Source organism: Mirounga angustirostris, unplaced genomic scaffold (assembly GCF_029215605.1).
Source record: "Mirounga angustirostris isolate CCGP_5_RB_7025 unplaced genomic scaffold, mMirAng1.0.hap1 SCAF_2, whole genome shotgun sequence".
Lineage (NCBI taxonomy): Eukaryota > Metazoa > Chordata > Mammalia > Carnivora > Phocidae > Mirounga > Mirounga angustirostris.
The window spans coordinates 72993981-73020253 of record NW_026991710.1 but is presented as its reverse complement, the minus strand read 5'-3'; the positions used below and the strand labels follow the sequence as shown (position 1 = coordinate 73020253).

At 34.3% G+C, this 26273-nt stretch overlaps 1 protein-coding gene across 12 annotated transcripts in view; it reads right to left on the bottom strand.

Annotated features, from left to right (window-relative positions):
- The window catches only part of CCSER1 (coiled-coil serine rich protein 1), a 1348832-nt gene that overhangs the window by 1056266 nt on the left and 266293 nt on the right, over positions 1–26273 (bottom strand). For 11 of the 12 annotated variants that reach the window (XM_064584812.1, XM_064584807.1, XM_064584806.1 and 8 more), the window contains one exon: positions 1990–2101. In XM_064584812.1, the coding sequence (XP_064440882.1) occupies positions 1990–2101 (112 nt within the window). The remainder of the gene's footprint in view (positions 1–1989; positions 2102–26273) is intronic. The other variant, XM_064584811.1, reaches the window with a different exon arrangement.

Below are 26273 nucleotides of genomic sequence, written 5' to 3'. Positions count from 1 at the left end.
CTAGCATAAGATTCTGGTAGGATATCTAGTTAGACAAGTCAGGTCAGCAACTTTAAATATTAGACTTGCATTCAGAAAAGCCTTCAGAAGAAGAATATATATCTGTAAGTCATTGGGAATGTTGATAGTTGAAGTTATGGAAGATACAACATAACTAATACTTCTATGGATTTTTAGATTTCAGGTCCTTTACTAATATCACTTCACTTAATATAATGACTGTAAAAGGATGGTGATATCACTCCAATTAACAGATGAAGAAAGGAAAGCACAGAGAGCTTAAGTAAAGGGTCCCCAATTCCCATATATATATATATATATATATATATATATATATATATATATATATATATATATATATATCAGAATTAGGATTTTAACCAAGGTGTCTCTGACTCAGAAAAACAAAAACAACAAAACTTCCATGAATGAATGAATGAATGAATGAATGATGTTAAGGGAGAATGTTTAATAAGAAAGTAGATTCATAGAATTCAGAGAATACAGAGGAGTATCAGAGTATATGTAGGGTAACAGAAAAAAAAAAAAAAAAAAAAAAGGCCAGTCAGTTAATAGTCTGCTTTAATATACATCTCAGAATAAAGAAGAATGAGTATTTATGAACTACGGACTGAAAAAAGGTATTTTGTGCAAGCAAATAACACTGTTCCCAGTTTTAAGCAGAATCACTAAAAGATAATTAAAAGAATTTAAGATCCTATTTATAAATATATAGATAACTTATGTAAACTCATACATGTATTGTAGAAAATGCATTTGAGTTTTCTAATATAATTCAATTGGCATTTATGAGATGTAATTTTCCTATTAGACAAAAAAATTGGAACCTAAAAATTAGACTTTATTAAGAGCAGCTAAATTGTTTTCACTTTTAAACTGTATTAAAACTGAATTACAATCATTACTTTCTGAATTGGTTAGTATCTCTTTTCTCTATAATGAGAATATTAATACTTACTATCTTCATGCTATCAAATATATACATTGCTCCACTTGAATTCAACATTATTGAATATAACATTAAGGGATTTTCTAATTGATTTCACAAAGAGTATCAGGCACTATCATGTTCCAGGAAACTCTGTCCTTGGGAGCTTATCCAGTAGAATTACATCGGAAACAAACAAGTATGATACAGTGTAAACCAATGGGGAAAAACAGAAGGTCCTTCAAGGTAACTACCACCCAGCTCAGATGGTGGTCAGCCAGCAATCACTGGCAACACCATACATCACTTAGTCTCCATTCTGAGACCTTAAAGTGGGAATGGCACTAGTTCACTGGAAAATATCAGTAAACTTTCCCTTTGCATTTATATAATGCACACTTAGAAATATCCTAATTCATTTGATATTTCAGGTTCATGTAGTTTACACTTGTTACCATTAATTTCCTTGTAAGAAAAAAATCTATTATTTATTCAATATAAGATCAAATCTAAATTTAAGTGAAATGATCTGTTTAAATAGCAAAAATATAAAAATATTAAATACTGTAAAGTCTTAATTTAGAGTAATTTATTTAAAATAGTTACAAATAAAAAAGTTACAAATAGCAACTTTCATTCCTTATAAAATGCAAGCCAACTTTAAGCTAATAAGTTTATATTAAAAACTGATCCCATTTTAGACAACTAAAGCCTATGACTATAAAATAAGCCATCCAAGAACAGTGCACCCATAATCACAGTGTTAAAGAAATAAAGTGCTGCATGTCCCTAAGGTAAGGTAACAGAATGAAACTTGAATGGTATATAGTTCAAACACATGAAGGTAGAAGATGCAGAAGTTATTCGTTGAGATAGTAAAGGACAGATTGATATTTAAAATACTGTACAAAATTACTTCTGTCCTTTCAATATACTAGTATTCACACATTCATTATAAATCATAATTTCTGAGCAATCTAATTCTGATCAGTTATCTAATTAGTTTTACAGAGTTCTGAAAAATCAAAAAAATAACTTACTGTTTGGAAGGTTCAGGAAATTTTAGTTCTTCTCTTTTCTTCATTTCTATCGTTGGTAGAACCACAGCAGCACATGAGACTACGGAGTGGTAAGAATCCTCCCGACAAACTGCTTTATTAAAAAAATTAATTGTAAATGTCAAAATTATTTATTGACTATTCTCACTTTCCATTTTTCCCTTCCTTTATTTTCAAACAAAAGAGATAATTTAACTAAAACATTAATTATCATTAAATTACCCTTAATTATCATTTTCCACTCTGTCTTTCCACTTGCTTGCTGAATGACCCTAGGCAATTTTTCTTTTTTAAGTCACACAGTGGAAAAGGTGTTGCCAATACTTTATAGTCCTTCATTTAAAAAAGCTCTGCACTGAAGAATAAGAAGTGCATAAATGATATATAGCTAAATGAATCTTTGTAAAATGAACACACCTGTTTAATCAGCATTATGATCAATAAACATTACCAGCACCCTAAAATTCTCTGTGGTACCCCTTCCCAATCACTGTTGTAGCCTCCAAACTTAATCATTATTATTACTTAAACAACCATAGATTGGGTTGGTCTATTTCTGACCTTTGTATAAAGGAAATCATGCTCTTATGTGTGTGCACTATTTTATATGTGGCTTATTTCATTCAACACACATTTGTAAGACTCATTCATGTGCCACAGCACTCTGTCCATTCTCAGAGCTGTGTAGCAGTCCATTGAAGGAACAGACCACAACACATTTATACATGTTATTGGTGATGCAGTCCATTGCAGGAATAGACCACAACACATTTATACATGTTATTGGTGATGGACACTTAGACAGCTCTAGTCTGAGGCTATTTTGAAATGTCTGTAAACAGGGCGCCTGGGTGGCTCAGTTGGTTAAGCGACTGCCTTCGGCTTAGGTCATGATCCTGGAGTCCCAGGATCAAGTCCCACATCGGGCTCCCTGCCCAGCAGGGAGTCTGCTTCTCCCTATGACCCTCCCCCCTCTCATGCTCTCTCTCTCTCTCATTCTCTCTCAAATAAATAAATAAAATCTTTAAAAAAAAAAAGAAATGTCTGTAAACATACATGTACTTTTTTTTCTTTTGGTGCACAAATAAATTTGTATTGAAAAATACCTAGGAACTGTTCTTAGGATATGTCCATATGTTTCACCTTCAGCTTTAGTAGCTATTGCTAAACAGTTTTCTGAACTGATTGCACTAATTTGCATTCCCCAAGACAGAAGAAGAGCTTCAGTTGTTCCACGTCTGTATCAACACTTAGTTTGGCCAGTTTTAAAAATTTTAATATTATATGAATTTTTTATGGCTGCATGACAAATTAACACAAACGTAGCAGGATAAACAGCACCCAAATTATTATCTCATAGTTCTGTAGGTAAGAAGTCTAGTGGGCTCAGTTGAGTTCTCTGATTAAGGTCCCACTAGGGCAATGTCAGGTTCGCAGCTAGGCCACACTCTTATCTAGAGTCTCTGGGGGAAGAACCCTCTTTTGAGCTCACTAAGGTTGTTAGCAAAATTTAGCTTCTTGGAGCAGTAGGAATCAGGTCTCCTTTTCCTTGCTGGCTATTGGCCAGTGACCACTCTGAGCTACTAGAAGCTCCTCCAGGTCAGTGGCCAGTGGCCTGTCTATCAAGCAATGAAGAACATCCTTCACATTGAAACACTCTCATGCTTCAAATTTCTCTCATACTCTGATTTCTTATGCTGCTAACAACTGTGGGGGGGGGGAATTCTCTGCTTTTAAAGGGCTCATGAGATTAGGTTCGGCCCATATAGAGGATCTCCTTTTTTTTTAAAGACTTTATTTATTTATTTGACAGAGAGAGAGATAGTGAGAGCAGGAACACAAGCAGGGGGAGTGGGAGAGGGAGAAGCAGGCCCCCCGCAGAGCAGGGAGCCCGATGTGGGGCTCGATCCCAGGAACCTGGGATCATGACCTGAGCCGAAGGCAGACGCTTAACAGCTGAGCCACCCAGGCGCCCCTAGAATATCTCCTTTTTGATTAGCTCAGGGCCAACTGGTTAGTAATCTTAACTACATCTACAAAGTCCCTTCTGCCATAGAACATAACTTAATTACAGTAGTGATGTCCCATCTTTCCAGGGGAAGAAATTATACAAGGGTTAGATTCGTGTGTCAGCTTAGCCTACCACAGCTATTCCTGTAAGTGTATGGTGGTATCACATTGTGGCTTTAATTTATATTTTACCGATAACTAATAAAATAACTGTAAATTCTTGTTTTACATGATTCTGATAAGCACAAATTTTAGTTATATGGTTTAGTTTAATAATACAAGGAACTCCCAAAAATATGATTCACATTTCAGTTCACATGGTACATCTACTATGTGTGACTGTATAAATTACAAACTTCTCTAGTAGCCCTTCAATCCACAAATCACTACACAAATAAGAAACGTGGATCATGATTAGTGACATAGACAAATTCCTTCTTTCAAAGTCTATCAGTGACAGGTCACCATGCGTGGACTACTCAGATTAAGCACAGACCTCAAAGTATGTAGGCACATTGCTTCCTGGTCTCCCAGTGATAAACTTATGTGACATTTTACAAAAATAGATACTCTAAGGAAGGAATTTGACAGTGGAAATGAAAATGTAGCAAACAAATTAAAACTGCTAGTGATGTAAGTGATATATGAATTGATTATAAATGAAAGGTCAATAATTGTTGATCTAAGTACTCATTTAAAGAACTAAGAGGTGAACAATAAATTAACCCCCTCCCCAATACATAAAGAGGCAAATACTAAATATGGTAGCCACATTGATGAAAGAGAAGGCAAAAATACAATTAAGGTCATGCAAATCATGTGGGGCTGAAGTGTGGGACTATGATCTCAAAGTGAAAGATCCTTAAGAAAAGATCTTAAGGTTCTCCATCTTTCCCCTAAAAATATTTGCTGAAGTCTGAGATATAAAACAGATGATCGCTAAAAGCAGAGCTGAATTTAAAGCAATCATGTGGCACTCAAGAGGCAAACATTAGTGTCTAGTATGTGTCAAAGGCCAGGGGCTAGTTTCTTCTTTGTCTCTCCAGTGCCATCAAATAGATTTTTGTTTCTTCTTTTTTTTTTCTAAGTTTAGTTTTGTCTACTTATTCTTGGCATGAACTTTGAGTCTACATCACACAAAACCATCATAGTTGGGAGAAAGAAACTCTATTACAGTTTAAATTTCCACTGCTGCCTTAAATGATGCTAGTGAAGAAAGAGACTAAGAATGATATTGTTTCATTCCTCTGGGATACCACTCACATACTCAACAAATATTTAGCGAACTAACTGCTATGTTCCAAGAAGTATGCTTAATGGTAGGATTCTACTGTGGGCAAGAAAGAAATAGCCCCCTCCTCCCAAGTTTTTGGTAAAGCTTCAATTTCTTCCTTTAGAAATATTTCTCAAGTGTTAGAGCAGTAAGCTTCTTACAGATTAAGTGAAAGCATTTATCTAAATCTCTATGAGGGAAAATAGAGTTATCTTTAAAAAGGAAAAGAGAGAAGTGAGCAGGAAAAGGGCTGTAGGTGAACAAGAAATTTTTTTTCAAAAATAAGGAGCATTCGTTTACTCAAGGTAATATTAGTATCAATACTTAGTTTTTATTATATACAGGCTGGAACAAGTGGCATTGCTCTCAAAGATACTGAAGTTAAAAAAACAATGGTCAGTAAGTCAATAAAAAATAAGCCTCATTAATTATTACATAATGGAAGTGATAATACACTGATCTAAAGATACATGGTTAGGAGCTTCATATAAATGACAGAGCTCTTATATTTAGCTGAAATTAAATTACACTCAAGTTTTAATATCTTTATATTTCATCTATCACAAAATACAAGAATTAGTGTAAAAATGCAAGTTAGGCCAATAAGTAATAGAGAAATTATAACTTCAAAACAAGTGAATGGAGAAGATATTTGCAAATGATATTTCCAATAAGGGATTAGTATCCAAAATACATAAAGAATTTATACAACTCAATACCAAAAAAAAAAAAAAAAAAAAAAACACACAATTAAAAAATGGGCAGAAGATGTAAACAGACACTTTTCTAAAGACATACCAGATAGCCAACAGACACATGAAGAGATGTTCAACATCACTAATCATCAGGGATATCACCTCACACCAGTCAGAATGGCTACTATCAAAAAGACAAGAAATAACAACTGTTGGTGAGAATGTGGAGAAAAGGGAACCCTCCTGCACCATTGGTGGAAACAAATTGGTGCAACCACTGTGGAAAACAGTATGGAGATTCCTAAAAAAAAAGTCAAAATTGAAATACTATATGATCCAATAATTCTACTACTGGGTATTTATCCAAAGAAAGCAAAAGCAATAATTCAAAAAGATATACACACACCTATTGCAGCATTATTTATTTTTTTAAAGATTTATTTATTTATTTTAGAGACAGAGCACACAAATAGGGGGATGGACAGGGAAAGAGGGAGAGAAAGAATCCCAGGCAGACTCCCAGCTGAGCAGGGAGCCCGGATTTGGGACTGGATCTCATGATCCTGAGATCATGACCTGAGCCAAAATCAAGAGTCAGACGCTTAACTGAATGAGCCACCCAACTGCCCCTGCAGCATTATTTATGAGAGCCAAGATATGGAATCAACTCTAGATACATGGATAAAAAAAGATGTGAAATACACACACACACACACACACACAGGTATATTGGCATATTACTCAGTCATAAAAAAATGAGATTTTTGCATGTGGGACAACATAGATGGACCTAGAGGTAGTATAAGTCAGATAGAGAAAGATAAATACCATATGATCTCACTTATATCTGGAATCTAAAAAACAAAACATATAACCAAACAAACAAAAACAAAAGAACAAACAAAAAGCAAAACAGATTCATAAATACAGAGACATCAGACAAACTGATGGTTGCCAGAGGGGAGGTGGGTGGAGGATGGCGCAAAATAGATAAAGAGGATTAAGAGATACAAACTTCCAGTTATAAGATAAATAAGTCATGGAGATGAAAAGCATATCAGAGGGAATATGGTTAATAATATTGTGATAAAGTTATATGGTGAAGGATGTTGTATGGATAATGTGTGGTGAGCACTGAATACTGTATAGAATTGCTGAATCATTATGTTACATTATGTTACATGCCTGAAACTAATATAATATTGTATGTCAATTATTTTTCAATACATTTTTTTTAAAAATCTGCTAAGGTCTAAAAAAAAGTGAATGGAATAATAAAAGGGAAGTACAGATTTTTCAAAACAATAAGTATGCCTTGGCTATCCTTCATTCTGAGGTAGAAAGGAAAAAAAATAAAGGAAACCTTAGCAATAAAGTCTCTGAGAAGAGAAACAAGTTCTGAAAATCGATAGATAATGGATATTTATGTGATCATTATATTCTGACAAAGCAAAAAATATTCTTCAATATTATGTATTTTTCTGACATATACTAAATATTTAGTATATATACTAAAACAGAAATCAGAAACATACCACAATGGTCATGATCATGATGTTAACTACTCTGTATAATAATTTAGCTAGTATATAAGTTGTTGGATATTATTTTCATATTTTACCATGCCATGAATGCATAAATTAATTTTGAAGAATGATATGAATATAACTAAAGGAGAAAACATTGTATTTGCCATTAAAATAAACCTGATGATACAGATTAAAGGGAATTTTGAGTTTAAAAAAAACCTCCAAAGTTAGTGGTGTTTAAACATTTCTCTTTTTAAGGAAAAATCATAACTGTTTTGTTGCCCTAAAACATTTTAAAAAAGAATATGGATGTCAGGGGAAATGGGGAAATCTATATTTTAAAATGACATTCACTTAATATCCCTGATAAAATACCTTACAAATTCCTACTTAGGTCACAAAAACTTCAGGTATTTCTGACACAAATGTTACATTATTGCTAGGGTTTGAAAGGAAATTACACTATAAATTAATGGAAATAAAGTGAAAATCATTAGTTAGCCAACACGAGTCTCTACCATACTACTTCATTAGTAAGGCAATAAATACATCTTCAAACATTTTAGAAATACAAGAACACAATACATACTTTTTATGAGACAGCAGTGTTCGAGACTGCCTTGCCTAAAAGAATGTGGTGGAAGTGATGCTGTGTAATTTAAGGCTAGGTCCTAGAAGGCACTATGCCTTCTGTCTGGCTCTCTCGGGACACTTGCTGCTGGAATCCAGCCACCATGTTGGGAGGAAGCCAAGTCTACAGAGATACCCAGGCTGACAAGCCCATCAAGTCCCTTAGTTGCCAGCCATTAACAACCACTTGACGTGAGTGAAAGGATTTTGTATTCTAGCAAAGGTCTTAAACATCACAGAGCAAAAGAAAACTCTCTTGCTACACCCTGTCTCAACTTCTGACCCACAAAAAATCTTGCAAGATGAATGACTTTTGCCATTCTAAGCCACTATGTATACACACACACACATATATACATATATATATACACACATACATACATATATACATATGTATTCAATTCACCTAGAGAAAAAAAATGCTTTGCAAATTCTTTATATTCTACTGTATCAAGCACATTCTTTCTCCTCCCTTTAAGATTTTTTTTGGGGGGGGGTTTAGAGTAATATATTCTACTTAGATTTGTCAATGAAGCAAGAATAATACCACTAATAAATTAACATTATCATCTTTTAAAAGAAATATTTTAAAACGTGGCACAGGAAATATTCCATTAATTATATATAAATAAAACTATGTTGAGTATAATTTTCCTATATGTGTTGCCATTTATTAGATCAAAAAAAAAACTAATTTACATGTGTGTCAGCTTTTATGATAACCTCACATTTCTTCTTTATCAGCCCAATCAAAGATGCTTTACCTTGGGAACTTTGTCAGTTACGTGTTTGCTTGTTTTTAATACTAATGATTATTACATACAATACAATATGAATCAAGGCAATGATGCAAGTTTTAGTTTTTAATCTGCATGGAATTATAATCTAATACAAAGTAAAACAGTTATTGAATAACTAGTCACTTTATATATTTATCCCACGCAATTTACCTAAATCAACAATACAATTTATTTAAAAAAAAACTTCTTATGTCCATACTTGATCCAGCCATATTCTAGGCTCTGAAGATGTAATAGAGAACAAAACAGATAAAATCCCTGTCCCTTCAGGGGATTATTGCTATTTGATTTCAACACTGTCAGAAATGTAGTGGTTGGACTAGTTAGGTTCTAGTAAGAGGAAATATTCTCAGTAACTTCTTTTTCTTGTCTTGTCTTTTCTTTTCTTTTTTTCCCCTTCCTTTCACCTTCACTTTGCCTTTCCCTTCCATTCCTTTTCCAGAAATATCTCATTAAATTCTTTCACATCTTTTGGTCCTTGATTTTTGAACTAGGTTAAATATCATCAACTATTACACACATAATATCAACTAGTTATTGAATAAACAGGCTCTTTGTCTAATAGCTATATCTTTCTATCTTTTCCTTATATATCTCTTTTTACTTCAAGCATAATATAGTCAATGTTATCATATAACAAATAAATCTCCCTCTCTCCTCATTCACACCCTTCTTCCTCCTTCTCCAGGCCCTCCTCCTCCTCTCCCCTTCCCCTTTCCTCCTCCCTTTTCTCTGCTCTTTTGCAATACCTTTTTGGCTGACCAGAATAAAAGAACAAGTATCATATGAATTATTAACCTTTGTTGAAAAATTACATTAGATATATGAAGACTCTCTCCCAGGTTATGAGACATATTTGATTAGTCTTTAGTTCTGTAGTACTGACGGTTATTTAATGGGCTTCACTTTGCAAAAGTATGAGGAGCAATATAATCTACATAATGTTCATCCTCACTTTTAAGAAGTTAAATACATTATTCAATTACCTCCTTAAAAAAACCCACTCTTCAGAATTTTACATATGAATTACAAATCACAAATGTGTAAGGTATATAATTTCAATGGATGATTTAAATAACACAAAGAACTCCAATATATTGCAGTTAATGGTTTTAGGCTGCTCACCGATTGCTATCATTAGGACAGATTCTGAATTGCCAAGGGGAAAAAAAAATGTATTTCCTTTGCTTTCTTCTATTCTTCTTCATATGAAGTATTTAATTATAGGAATCTGTTTATTCTATATCTAAATTTCCACTTAACAGAGAAAGTGACATTATCAACTAATTTGTGTATGATTTAGTTAGATGAAAAGGAGGTAGGTAGTCCAAATTCAGTAAAAATATAAAGCCAATGGGGCGCCTGGGTGGCTCAGTTGGTTAAGCGACTGCCTTCGGCTCAGGTCATGATCCTGGAGTCCCTGGATCGAGTCCCTGGATCGAGTCCCGCATCGGGCTCCCTGCTCAGCGGGGAGTCTGCTTCTCCCTCTGACCCTCCTCCCTCTCATGCTCTCTCTCTCTCTCATTCTCTCTCTCAAATAAATAAATAAAAATCTTTAAAAAATATATATAGAAGCCAAAATAAGGACAGCCTTTGAAGAAATTAGCATAGCTACAACCTATTGAGCTGGTGAAAAGGGCCTAAGTAAAAAATTGCATAGGGGCCAAGTTACACAAAGCCATGAATATCAAGTGAAGTTGTTGGTATTTCACCCGTAGGACCAAGGTTCTCAATTCATAAACAAATGTTAAATTTCCACAGGGAACAAATCTTGAATAATATACAGTTGACCCTTGAATAACACAAGTTTGAACTGTACAGGTCCACTTATATGCAGATTTTTTCCAATAAATACAGTATAGTACTGGAAATGTATTTTCCTTATGATTTTCATAATAACATTTTACTTTCTCTGTCTTACTTTCTTGTAAAAATACAGTGTACAACACATATAACATACAAAATATGTGTTAATTGACTGTTTATCGGTAAGGCTTCCGGTCAAGTGTATGCTATTAGTAGTTAAGTTTTGGGGGATTTAAAAGTTATACTCAGATTTTCAATTTCAGGGGCCGTAACCTCTGTGTTGTTCAAGGATCAACTGGATACTGCTAGTCCAATGAATAAAACAAAAAGGCTCTAGAAACACATAATCAAATAAGTCAGGATATATAGCAACATTCTGTGCTTTCAACCAAATATGACAAGTTACTGTAATGGCCCAATATTCCCGTAAAAGCACCAGGCATTTTAATAGGGAAGAGGAAGGAAACAACAACAGCAATATGAAACTTCTCTTAATTTCCTCTGGGTCTCTCCCTAAAGGATTAATTACGTGAAAGGATCTAACTTTTCCTAGTTTACTACCAAATCTCTTAGTTCTGAAGCATCACTTTCTTTGTTACAACATTGGCCTCAAGCCCCAATAGCCTTCCTAGATGAATGGAAGTCAGGCCTACATTTTACATCACTGAAATGTCCATAAATTATGTACATCTAAATAAGATACAAGCAGATTCCAGGGTGAAACAAAGATTGCCAGCCCACAGGATCTTGAGATAACCACTGCTCTCACAAACTTTCCTTTAGATATTCATTGGGACACCATTTCTGGAAGGCTGCTCATCTCTGCCCAGAGAAAGTATCGCTCTTTGAGAAGCTCTTGCGTATGACTGGTTAATAGTCAAATCTTTTGATGTGAGAAATAATTTGTACAGATGCATGAATAATTTTTCATCCTTTTGATAGAGTATTTTTCAAATAGTATGTTTAAATATAAGTTTTTAATATTCAAATTTATATCCCTATATATATTTCTTTCTTAGATTATCAAAGCTACATTTGTGTTTACAGCATAAAATAAAGCATGAATACATCAGTATCAGAAAGTGCCATTAATAATACTGACCCAATCTGCTATCATAGACCATGACATCGCAGTAAGGGCTACTTTGTCATTTACTATGGGGAGTACAAATATTAGCAAACAGAAGCAAAAATCAGTGTCCTTATTAAATAATGGATGATAAAGATGTTGAAGGAATTTGATAGATGTGACTTTTTTGATAAGTTGGCAAAAACCTAAAATAGCTATGAGAAAAAAAATGCCAGCTTTGTAAAATTCTTATAGAGGTAGCCCAGGGTCAATGTTTGAAATGGCTACACTTTAGCTTCACCCTCACTTATCTTCCCCTTTCTTTGTCATGCTGAAAAAGAACAAATGGCAGCTAGACATTATTAAAGCATGAAGAATGCTCTCTCTGACCGTAGTACTAAATTTTGTCAGAGATTGATCCTGGCTTTTAGGGATCTTTTGATTATCTGATCAGATTTAAAAATTTATACTTGGTGGAAATCTGTCTTGTTACTAAAAATATTGCTGGTCTTCCTGACTGCTCTCATCTTTTTCTTTTTTGAGTATATAAAGGTTAATACATAAAGCAGAGGACAAACATAAGTTCAACAGGACTGACATTTGAGCCAGCTCAAAGAACTCACAAATAAAATTTCTTGTTTAATCAATAGCTGAATAGGACAGACTTGGCTATGGCATTTATCAGAAACATATGAGAACTTTCCTTGGCTTGGCTTCTTTTCTCCATGACAGCTTAGTTCCAGATAGGTCTAATCTCCAAACACTCACCCATCAAAGATGAAAGATTTCTTATTTCTGCTGTTAGACACAGCCAGTTACTATGTTTGAGAATATAGATCCAAGGTACAAAAAAGTACCTAGACCAACTGTTGCCATATCCTCACAAATCTCTTAAATGCATTCTCACAATAAGTCTAATTTGAGTGCCATCTTTCTAAATGGAAAGATTTTGACATAGGTCATTGCTTTGGACTGAATAATTGTGCCCCCCTCCGCAATTCATATATTGAAGCTCTAACCCCCAATGTGATTGCATTTGGAGATGGAACCTTTGAGAGGTAATTAAGTTCAGATGAGGTCATGAGTGTGGGATTAGTGCCCCTATAGATGTGATTAGTGCCCAATAAGAAGAGACACCAGGCCTCTCTCTCTCTCTCTCTCTCTCTCACTACCTCTCCCTGTCCTTCTCCCCACTCTCTCCCTGCTCTTTCTTCCTTTCTTCCTCTCTCAAAGAACACAGTTGTCTAACATGTCAGGACAAGAGTTCTCACTAACAACTGACAATACTAGCAACTTGATCTTGGAATTCTAGCCTCCAGAACAGGGAGAAAATAAATTTCTGTTGTTTAAACTACCCAATCTGTGGTAGTGTGCAGCCAGAGCTAAGGCAATAATATAGGTGAATTTGGGGAATTTGCAATATAAATAAAATTGCTTATATAAAAGAGGCCTTAAAACAAAAGAGAGCAAAATCCCAAATATTCAATTGTCTGGGGTTTTATTTGTTTGTGTTTTGCTTTTCTGGATTGAGGAAGTATCCAGAAGAAACTCAGATTCCAAAATCACCTGCTTAAAGGATTCCCTGGCTAAAGTGAAAATTTTTAAACTCTTTTAGATCCTTCAAAACATAACTTGAACCTGACTGCCTTTATCCTATTCTTCCTTCTTCCTATGTTCCATTATTATCTTTTGTTGCTATTTTTCCTAACTTACTGCCCTTTTCCTCCAGCCAGAAGAAAACCCTCCAAGCTAAATTGCTTCTTAAAGTTAAAGCTCCTTGAGAATAGGTCAAGTCCCTTGTTTTAAGGGACTTAAATGCTAAGCCCTGGTCTCAGTATAAACTAAGAGTACAGGCATATCTCATTTTATTGTGCTTCACAGATACAGTGATTTTTACAAATTGAAGGTTTGCGGCAACCCTGGGTCAAGCAAGTCTACAGGTACCATTTTTCAACAGCATTTGCTCACCTAGTGTGTCTGTGTCACATTTTGGTAATTCTCACAATACTTTTAACTTTTTCAATATTACTATATTTGTTATGATAATCTGTGATCAGTGATCTTTGATGTTATTATTATAATCATTTTGGGGTACCACAAAATATGCCCATATAAGAAGTGAACTTAGTCAATAAATGTGTGTGTGCTCTGGCTGTTCCAATGACTGGCTGTTTCCCCATCTCTCTTCCTCTCCTTGGGCTCCCTACTCCTTGAGATATAACCATATTGAAATTAGGTCAACTAATAACCCTACACTGGCCTCTAAATATTCAAGTGAAAGGAAGTTGTGTGTCTCTCACTTTAAATCAAAAGCTACAAATGATTAAGCTTAGTAAGAAAGACATGGTGAAAGCCAAGATAGGTTAAAAGCTAGGCATCTTGTGCCAAATAGTCAGCCAAGCTGTGAATGCAATGGAAAAGTTCTACTCTAGTGAACAGATGAATGATAAGAAAGCAAAACAGTTTTATTGTGGTTAAAGAGAAAGCTTTAGCGGTCTGGATGGAAGATGAAATCAGACACAATATTCCCTTAACCCAAGGCCTGACCCAGAGCAAGGACCTAATTCTCTTCAATTCTATAAAGACAGAGAGGTGAGGAAGCTGTGGAAGAAAAGTTGGAAGCTATCAGAGGTTGGTTCATGAGATTCAAGGGAAGAAGCTATCTCCATAATAGAAAAGTGCAAGGCGAACCAGCAAGTGTTGACATAGAAGCTGCAGCAAGTTATCCAGAAGGTTTAGCTAAGATCATTAATGAAGCTGGCTGCCATAAACAAAAACATTTTAATGTACATGAAACAACCTTCTACTGGAAGAAGATGCCATTTAGGACCTTTGTAGGTAGAGAGAAGTCAATGTCTGGCTTCAAAGCTCCAAATGACAGGGGACTCTCCTGTTTGGGGCTAATGCAACTGGTGACCTAAGGTAAAACCAATGCTCATTTACCATTCTCAAAATCCTAGGGCCCTTAATAATTATGCTAAATCTACTCTGCCTGTACTCGACAAATGGAACAATAAACATGACAGCACATGTTTACAACATGGCTTACTGAATATTTTAAGTCCACCCTTGAGAACTAATGCTCAGAAAAAAATATTCCTTTCAAAATATGACTGCCTGGACAAAAAAACATTCCAAATATGACTGACTGGGCAAAGAAACTGAAAACCTTCTGGAAAGGATTCACCATGAATGCTATTAAGAGCATTCATGACTCATGGGATGAGGTGAAAACATCAACATGGATAAGAGTATAGAAGAAGGTGATTTCAACCCTCATGGATGACTTTGAGGGGCTCAAGAATTCAGTGGAGGAAGAAATGGCAGATATGGTAGAAATAGCAAGATGAACTACAATCAGAAGAGGAGCCTGAAGATGTGACTGGATTACAGCAACCTCATAATAAAACTTGAATGGATAAGGAATTGCTTCTTAAGGATTAGGAAAAAAAAAAAAGTGGTTTCTTGAGATGAAATGTACTGCTGGTGAAGACTGTTAAAATGACAAGGGATTTAGAATATTGCATAAACCTGGTTGATAAAGTAGCAGCAGGGTTTGAGAAACCAATTTTGAAAGTTTTGTGAAGTTCTACTATCAAACAGCATCACATGCTGCAGAGAAATCATTCATGACAGGAAGAGTCAATCAGTGTGACAAACTTCACTGTTGTCTTATTTTAAGGAATTGCCAGTCACTTCAACCACCACCCTGATTAGCAGGCGGCCAGCAACATTGAGGCAAGACCTTCCACTTCTTTTTTTTTTAACCAGATGGTGGTTAGCATTTTTTAGCAATAAAATATTTTTAAATTAAGGTATGGACATTCTCTTGGACATAATACTATTACACACTTAATAGACTACAGTATAGTGTAAACTTTTATATGCACTGAGAAACCAAAAAATTATTTTGACTTGCTTTATTGCAATTTCTGCTTCATTGTGGTGGTATGTAACCAAACCCACAATATCTCAGAGGTGTGTCTGTAAAAATTTAAGACTTTTCACAGCCTAGACAGAAGAGAAAGATATTCACAGAAAAATTTAAGATAGTTCTATGAACATATAACCCAAGACTCCTGGGTCGCTATCAGTTGGTGTATAGGTTAATAATTATCTCAGGAAAATAAAGAAGAATGGGAATAACAAATAGAAAAGACTGAAGATGACATAAAACATCCAAAATTGCATGAAAGAAAGAAAAAAAAGAGAGAGAAGGAAGGAAGGAAGAAGGAAGGAAGGAAGGAAGGAAAAAAAAGGAAAGGAGAGGAAGGGAGGAAGGGAGGAAGGGAGGAAGGGAGGAAGGAAGGAAGGAGGGAAGGAGGGAAGGAAGGAAGGAAGGAAGGAAGGAAGGTTGGTTTAGAAAACCTGTACTGTGGAACAAGATCTTTTGGAAACTATCCTCAAAGTCATTCATCCAAATAGACTGCACTCAAATCCAGTACAGCAAGCAAAGAAAGGATAAGTTCAAGGCTTTAGGGATGGACATTATTTTAGACAGTATTCAGAAGATCCTGAAGCTGAAGTCACCATAGCTCTCCCTGCACTTTATTTAGTAAGTGGCCTTAATCCAGAATTAGGAGATACAGAATAGTCTCCAAGGGGACATTCTGAAAGAGCCTTGGAAAGAAGCAGATTAAGACTCAAAATCAAGAGATGTCTCATTCAACCCCAATCAATAAGTATCAGGGGAGGGATATAGTAGAAGTATATCCTTTTGCAAATAAGATAATAGAATATGACAGTATGTTTTAATTACTTAAGAAAGTATTTTTGAGTATATTCTTTTTTAAAGTTCTATTATAATGATAATCAAAATATGGAAATGAAATCAGAACTGCATGTTTTATCGTCAGGTCTTCTTAAAATTTTTAACATACTATTATCATGTTAAAATTATCATTTTTTTCATATTCAAATATGCTTATATTGATCAATTATTTCATTATCTATATTGTGTCAAATAAGAATATATAACTTTCATAATGACTTAGGACCAGAGGGCAATCACTATGTTCTCTGACAGTAAAGTGGATAGATGATAAAAGACAGATGGATAGATGGTAGATGAGGAGACAGATATACAATAGATAAATGGATAGTGGAATCTGTAACTGTCTTTTTTAATGATAATATCAAACTTCATTAATGTCGAGAATGTTAATCTATCATGAGATTTCATGCTTTCCTTCAATAAATCTTTGTGCATCTATTTATTGAGTTATCTTCATAATTTTTTTACATTACACTTTATGACTTAGCCAGTAAAATAAATTAGTTTCACAAGTATGTTATCCAGGTGCATGAATTAGCCCTTCCTTTTCTTTTCTTACAATCACTGCTTTCGTTATTGCTCTATTATAGTACTAATCAATTTTTTCAGTGAATTACCTTAACAATGTCAGTGTCTAGAATTAATGTTTGGCAGCATAAGAACAAAAATAAAGCTTTAAATTAATGGGTGGCTTAGACTTTAAAAGGATCATAACTAATCAAAATATGATGACCCTTAAAATAAATGATTCCATATATTGTCTCCCCATCTTAATACCAATGGGTCACTGTCATATATTTTTCTCCAAAAGCATTGCTGTCTATCCTGTTACCATAACTTTTACACTTCTGAAATTGTGCAAAGATTAAGTCTGGTTTCTGAAGAGAGATAAAAAGTGCCACTACATAAGTAGTAACAATGGTAATGACTATAATAATATAGTAGCTAATATTTATTGATTTTTCTGTATCAAACACTGTAATAAGCTTTTTAAATGTGCAATTTCCTTTAATCCTCACAATAACGTTCCTGGTAAAATTTTATTATAATTATATTTTTCTTACACAAATGTGTAGATGTAAATAGACTATTCATATAGCTACTAAGAGGCTAATTCAGGGCTTTAACCAAGTCTCTCCAATTGCAAAGTCCATGTTTTTATCTTTTGTTGATAAAAATACAGATCACAATTAGCCAAGTAGAATAAAGATTAATGGACATTAAATCACTACTAGTTATTTGATTCCCAAGGATCACTTCATGTATGCTAACATAATAATTCCACTTTTGGTAATTATGTACCCAAGTGATCAGCAGTATCATATTTTTTGGATTTAAATCACGTTAGCGTATTAGAAATACTATACTGAGACATAAACAAAGAGCTCACTGGCCTCAATGTTCTGATGTGTGTAAACTGTACAAATTGAACAACATGAAATGATACTGCTGACCACATTATATGCATTATCTCTAACCCTCCCTACAAATTTGGCTTCATTATCCCCATTTTACAGAAAAGAAAGCAAAATGGATTCAAGGATATTAACCAATTTTCCAAAGACAGCCTGCTAGTAAGGATAAAGAGAAATTTTAATTTAAATGTTCTGTTTCCCATCTCTGTATTATCTCATCATACTATCTCTGTCCATGATGAATGACGATTATCATTCAAGAGATATATATTTGTGTGTATATATACTTAAATACAAACACACATATAAATATATTCATCTTCACATATATGTGTATATATGCTGAATGTAAATTATATTTCCAAATCTAACAGAATATAAAAATGAGAACTTCTCTTCCTGTTACTGATTTTGAGTCTTTTCATTGTATAAAGTACCATTTTCCTTAGTTATAAAGGCTACTATATTATATTTGCTAGTATGTATATTGCTAATATATAAATATATATAAGGTATGCCTGTATGCATCATTATATATAATATATATTTACTGTTACATAATTTTATAAATATGTATGGTTTTATAAGTGCCAGATGAATCAAATTTTTATGGTATAAACATACTAGGTTACAGTCAGAAAATTTGATTATTATAAATAGATCTGATTCTGTTTATATGACCCTAGGTCTCAATTTCTTCATTGAATGCACTGAAGACTAAAACTTAAATGATTTCTAATTTCCTTCTAGCTGTAAGCTCATATTCCGGCTCCTTTGTTTTGTTTTGAAATATTACTGGTATTCAAAAATGTGCCTTGCATTCACAGTAGTTGCATCATTGCTAAGCTAAGTGCAATTGTATTTTCTAGCTTGATCCATACTTAGTTTTCTGCTGAAGATTCATACCAATGAATTTATTAGTATCTGTATTTTATTTGGAATATTGTCTGTTAGAATTTTCTTAAAAGGAAACCCAAATTAAGTTTTAGAAAAGGACATTTTTGTTTATTTACAATCAATAATGCCACTAATAAAGGCATGGCATCTCCTTCTATATAACTGATAGTGCTAGTACACATAAGTAAAAACATAATCTTGTTTGCAAGGACTGCTATAAATTTTTTGTTATGAGTTTCATCTGAGTTAGTCTTGATCTCTGTCAAGAATATCTTAAGTGTAAGTAAAAATATGATTTTCTATTGATCTATAAGATCATGGATATTGAAGGGTTTTTTTTTTTTTTTGGTTTTGTATTCTGACTTAAGTTGGAAACATTATAATCCATTTAAATTGAACAAAGCACTTAAAACTAAACAGATTAACAAAAATTAACATAACCCTTGTATTTGACTAGTCTTATAGCTCCTACACAGCTTAATATCTTAGCATGTATAGATTAAAAATAAAAATCTACACTTTCTAAAACAAGTTATCAAGAAGGAATATTTCATATATACAATGAACCTCTATCATTACACTGTCCAGGAGAAATATTTAATGTCAACTAAAATTTTAAGGAGCATCACCTAAGGCAGCCATATATTACACAGTTTAGGCGAAAAACAGATAACAGCTTAAAATATCGCCGTATCAATGATATACATAAATCAATACAAATAAAACAGTTAATTTGCCGTCGCTCAATGTTCCCCACCCTTTCACAAAGATTCAGACATAATTACAAGCCAAAGGAATAATTTTTACTGGCCTAGTGGTAAATTAGAAGAATACTGCAATCCTATTTTTCTATTATGCTTTTATTCAAGAGATAAACATTCCACACAATTTATCAACAGAAGAGCACTATATTGGTGTTAATCTGATTAATTTCTTCCTCAATGAATAACAGTCACAGGATATAAATTTTAAGAGATGAGATCCCTCCATAAATAAAGCTTTTCTGGGAGCAACATGGCTTCTGGTCCCTTTATCTTATATTTTCATTTCTCTAAGAAGTAAACTAATTTAGAATTGAATGTCTCAATATTAATATTAAATATTATATACATTTTTAAATCTCCACTTATTATTAAATGAGCAGAGGCCTACAAAAGTTGGCAGAAAATTGTCTGACAAAAATTTTAAGTAAATTTGGATTTCTTCCTGTTCTTCACAAACATAAACTTGCAACTTTCCTTGCCTCTTTACAATAACAAACCTGAAGTTAGTGAAGCTGAGTAAGCTGCACTACTATTTGCTTGTTCAGGCATTTTTAATGCTGCTTTATTTTAGATTCAAATGTCAAAAATTACTTTTGCTTATAGTGAAAGAACAAAATGAAAACAAAGAAGAGGAAGAAATGAGAAAGCTCATGATCCAGACATGAAACTACTAGAGCACTATTCACAATCACACAGAGGCCAACTTTAACCACATGGGTGTCTAATAAGGAAACAAGAACAAAAGAGAGAGGCAAGAGTTGGGAGGATTCAGTGAAAAAGATAACCTAGTGGACTGGACTCCTTCAAAACACAACTTCGATCGTAGTATTCCCCTGTACAGAAAAATCTTAACCAAATCCCCAAGTACACAAGAAACAAAGCCTAAACTCCCTAGGCTAAAATATAAGCTTCCTCAAATCAGGTGCCATTAGCTCACCTCCCATCCTCCTTACACATCACAGCAGATGACTTTCTGCACCCTGAATACCTTTTTCTCTTTCATGTATCTGCTCCTTCTCTGAAACTATTCTCTTGCCTTTAATGTGGTGCTTTTCTCCTTCTCCTTCTCACCCCAACGAACTCCTCCTTATCCATTACAACTGAAGTCAAATATTATCTTTTTGAACTTCTTTTACTTGGTTGGGTTTTAGTAGTTGCCACGGTTCATAATGGAGTCACAACACATTCTAAAGACTTGCTGATTTTATATTATAGTGGGGCTATGAGCCTGGTAAATATCGTGTCCGCACTTCCCAGGGTCTAAGTATACCTAGACACAGGAAATGGTTACAAATCCAGCTTGCAAGTAAAAATAGAGAAGGGTAGAATTCTTTAACTACCAGAAGCTAGTAGTAAATTGTTTTACCATTGTCTTGTTTAACCATCTATAATGCTATTTTCATATAAAAATCAAATGTCAAACTTACTTTTGCTTAATTTCTAAGAGCAAAATACAAATGAAGAGGAGAAAGGCATGGGAAAGCTCATGCGTGATATGACATCCCTAGAGAACAAGTAAGATTCTAGTAAGAATAACCTGACAGATATAAAAGATAAAGAAAACTCAAAAGAGAAAACATGATACAAATAGAAACTAAGAAGTGATTCAACTATAGTTGTGACTGAAAAGTTGTAAATTCAAATAATATAAACCTTTGTAATTATAGAAATACCAAAAACCTGAAAATAGTTACAATCCTGAAGAAGAGATGGTAAAACAGATTCTCATAAATGGCTGTTGACCTATAATATTACCTAATTCTTTTGACATACAATTTGCCAGCATATATGTAAAGAATCAAAATTATGAACACTCTTTCATTCCCAAATTCCATTATCTGCCTTCTCCCGTAAAATTAGAGTGCATCTTTATGCAAGAGTATAAATTAAGACATTATAAAATAAATTATAGAAAACTGTCAAAAGTCCAGCATTAAGCAAATGTCCCAGAAAATTACTGTGCTTTATCTTTGAGACTATAAGCATTATGATGAAGAGCCTGGTTCTGGATATCAGGACACCTAACTTGCTGTGTAGTCCATTAATTTCTTTCATTAGCCTTAACACATTCAGTAATATTTTAATAAACTATTCAACAACATTTATTGTGTATACTGTGTGAGACACAATGCTAGGGTTTGGTACTATTGTTATTATCATTCCATAGATAAACAAATGTTAAAATTTTTAATGTCTTGGTATTAATATGAACATAGTTTTGACATTATGGATCCCCAGGAAAGGCTTTAGGGAATATTTGAGAGCCCACTGACTTTAAGAACTTTTGTCTAAGAAGGTAATAATGGGGGCACCTGGGTGGCTCAACTGGTTAAGTGTTCAACTCTTGGTTTCAGCTCAGGTCATGATCTCAGGTCCCGATATCAAGCCCTGTGTTAGTCTCTGCACACAGCAAGGAGTCTGCTTGAGGACTCTTTCTCTCCCTCTCCTTCTGCCCCTCCCCCTGCACTCTCTCTAAAATAAATAAATAAATCTTAAAAAAAAAAAAAAGAAGGTCATGCCATCTCCTTGGTACATGAGCCAATGATGAACAATTTCATCCCTATTGCCAGAGCCTATAGAATTTATTAAGGGATTACATGTTTAAAGAGAGAGCACGGAGAAAAGGGAACTAAGTTATTAACCTTTGGCAACTGAAAGAATGGACTTAGGAGTTGCTGAGATGAATAAGAGTTTCCGGGGGCTAAGGAGTAAAATAATCAGGGGATTTGTTTAGGACATATTTCAGCAGCCTAACAGACATCCAAGTGAAGATCTCAAGTAGATAGTTAACGTGTCTGAACATATTTATGGGCAGATTTATGTGCTAGGGGTAGAAACTCGGGGATTGTATAAAGCTAGGTGATTGGATGAAATAATCAAAGGTACAGGTATAAGCAGAAATTTTTACAAGTCTGGGAATTGAGCCTAAGGATGTGCCAAATATTTAAATAATATGGAAATGAAAAGTACCCAGCAGAGAAGACTTCAAGGTAGACAGAAAAACAGATAAAGGAAACTACTTTCCTGAAAATCAAATGAAATATTCAAGGAAAAAGAAGCAATAACTCATATTTACTGAATGCTAAATATTTTAATATTAATATTATTTAAGTCATTAGAAATATGACTTAAACATATATTATGCTCATTTTACTGATAACAGAAAATTACACTGTGGTTAACTAGTTAAGTTCACTGAATTTGTGTCAGAAGTGGATTTCAAAAAGAGCGGGCTGATTTCAGAATCTGAGTGATCAATCCTAGACAGAAAACTCTATGGGACACTGTGCAGAATAAAAGCTAAGCCTTTCTCTCATTTATTAGAACCAAAAATATAAATTTTCTTTGTAACAGTCTCTGATTAAGGCCTTATTATATTTCATTATAAGATTCCTACCATAAATATATCATTATTTTAAAAGTTTAATGCCACAAACATTAGATAATTACTCTATCGTGTAATAATTCAAATAGTATTCATTCATTTCTTTATTTTTTAAGATTTTATTTATTTATTTATTTGTCAGAGAGAGAGAGCACAAGCAGGGGGAGCAAAAAGCCCTATGTGGGGCTGGATCCCAGGACACTGGGATCATGACCTGAGCCAAAAGCAGACACTTAACCGACTGAGCCACCTGGGCATCCCTCATTCATTTCTTTAAAATGCCATTTTTCAGGACATATTATGTGCCAGAACAAATCAATTCTCTAGTAATATCCACAGTTGCCAGACTTCCAGGGATATCTGGGAGTTTCAGAATGAGAAAGGTGAACTGGCACACAGCAGAATCACCAAGGATGCCAGAGGTTCCAGCATTAATGTTTACAGGCGTCTTCACGGGCTGCAGAGGGTCAACTGGGGAACCATGTACATCCAGCTGCCTGAAGCTGGTGGAAGGATTCACAACATTCAGATGTGGGGTGGGGGTGAAGGGATTTATGAAAGCTTTTTGAAGTACAAGCAAATGCTCTTTATTTCAATTAGATCATAAGGGCTGAGAGAGGGCACCCACTGACCCACTGACCCAACAGTATTACATAAACTAACCTGGAAGATGGGTAAAGACTGAGCAAACATGAGCGCTCCACTAATTAAAAGCGACAGACCACTACCATTTTATTTCCAGCATACTCTCTGGGTACAGAAAGAAGGATTTCTTAATTTCCATCATCATCTAATTACCACTAACCTGGTGGGGGATTTAAAAGCCTCAAACAGGGGCACCTGGGTGGTTCAGTGGTTAAGCATCTGACTCTTGGTTTCTGCTCATGTCATGAGCTCCAGGTGGTGAGTCCCTCTCCAAGCTCAGCGTGGAGTCGGCTTGAGACTCTCTCCCTCTGCCCTCCGCCGTTCATGCACACAGTCTCTCTCTCTCTCTCTCTCTCTCAAATAAATAAATAAATCTTAAAAGGAAAGATAAAAACCTCAAACACCATGACAGTGAGTAGGAAACTGACATAGGATTTCATTACTTTTTATCTTCTTTTTTTTTTCTTTTTGGAGAGGGGAGGAACAGAGAGAAAAATCTTGAGCAGGCTCCATGCCCAGTGTGAAGACCATCAGGGGGATCCATCTCACAGCCCTGAGATCATAACCTGAGCCAAATTCAAGAGTCAGGATGTTTAACTGACTGAGCCACCCAGGAACCTCTATTACTTTATTATTTCTTGAGCTATCAGTAACAGGAGACTTTCCCCCCACACTAAGACTCTCCAGTGTAGCCATTCCTATAAAAGCCAGGCACTTGTGGAGTTTTCCTAGATATGGATAAAATGCATTCTAAAATGAGTCCTGTGGCTTTGTTTTACACACCCTTTCTAACCATATTAATTCTTTTACAGAGTTAGTACAGTAACTTTAACTTCACTAACAGCTGAAATTTCAAGTGAAAGACTACTTTTCTTCCCAAACTGACCTGTTAGTAGACATCTGCTTTTATTTTTTTTTAAAGATTTTTATTAATTTATTTAACAGAGATAGAGAGCACAAGTAGAGAGAGCGGCAGAGGGAGAGGGAGAAGCAGGCTCTCCGCCGAGCAGGGAGCCCCATGCGGGGCTCGATCCCAGGACCCTGGGATCATGACCCGAGCTGAAGGCAGCCGCTTAACTGACTGAGCCACCCAGGCGCCCCAGACATCTGTTTTTATGTTGTAGTGACAGCACTCTGTCACAACTGAGTTTAAGGTCCTGTTATCAGATTTATCTATGTGAATGCAGAAGTAAATTAACTTGAAAGGTTCCTGAAAGGAAGGTTTTTAGTTTGTTGTTTTTTGTTTGTTTTCATAAACTTCATCATATGAGTCACTAACATCAAATTATACAACACTTACTTGAAAGTTGCAGTGTAGAGACTTGCTATCTTACTTTTTTTTTTTTTTTTTTTGGCAATAATGCTTGGCTCATGACTTTCTTATGCTCTCCAGCTAGTTATATCTACTCATTTAGACATCTCTCAGATTTTTATGATTGCATTCCATTTTTTTCCTATGTTTGTATATTTACTTCACTGGAGAGTAGACTTAGTTATTTGAGTGAATTCAGATAATAAGGTGTGCACATTCTAGGAAATCATAACTTCTTTGGGCTATAAAAAGATCTAAAACGAAACAAATCATCCATCTCTGTAAGCTGAAACTCCTGTGAAATTAAAAACAAGCCATTAGTTTTATCTTTTAAAAAATTCAGTGTTCAACCTGAGAAAAATCAGCTCCAAGGATTCTTTCTTTCAACTTCACATTTTTTTATGCCTATCCTCTATCCATTATTCCCTCCAACAAAATTTAAGCTATTAAAATACAAGCATTTAGGAAATCATCCTTTCTTTAAGCTAGCATTACAGAGATAAAATTCATAGTCCATAAACATAATTCCTTAAAATAAAACAAATTCCATGAGTTCTATTTTTTTATTTCTAATTATAATCTGCTCTCAAATTTTTCTTCTCCCTTTTCTCCTACAAAAGGTCATCACTTCCTTGAACAATTTTACTTAACATAAATTTAGATTTATGCATGTAATAATGCATGAAAAATATTATTTCCATTTCTAATGTTTTATAATGCTCACTTAGATTTCCGCTATTGGTTAAACTTGTTTTCATTATCACAGAAGTAGTGAAATATCTTCAAATCCTTTACTAGCTCAGGCAATAATGCAAATGTTGTCATAATAAAGTTCTCTAAAACCAATGTGTCAGGTATAAAAGATCACCTTGCTATTCAGTAGTCAGTAATTACACACACATTTATTATAGGGATAATTAAATCCTTTGGGGGGGAAAAGATGGGGTGTGAATACATAAACATAGGAACCACATACATATTGTAAAAAAAAAAAATCTTGAACAAAAGTTTGCTGTATGGCTTTCACACCTGGTGAATTTTGCTATACTTCTGAAGAATGACATTCCTGAAACATTAACCTGTAAGGCTGTTAAAATATTTAAATATTCAAATCCCTATGAAGCAGTAAAAACTGTCAATAAAATTGGAATTAGCTATGTGATGTATTTTAATTTACATATGCTTTTAAGAGTACTGAGATAATGTGGATTGATTTCCTTTTTGATGAATTTCACTCAGAGTTCATACTGGAGGTTTGAACG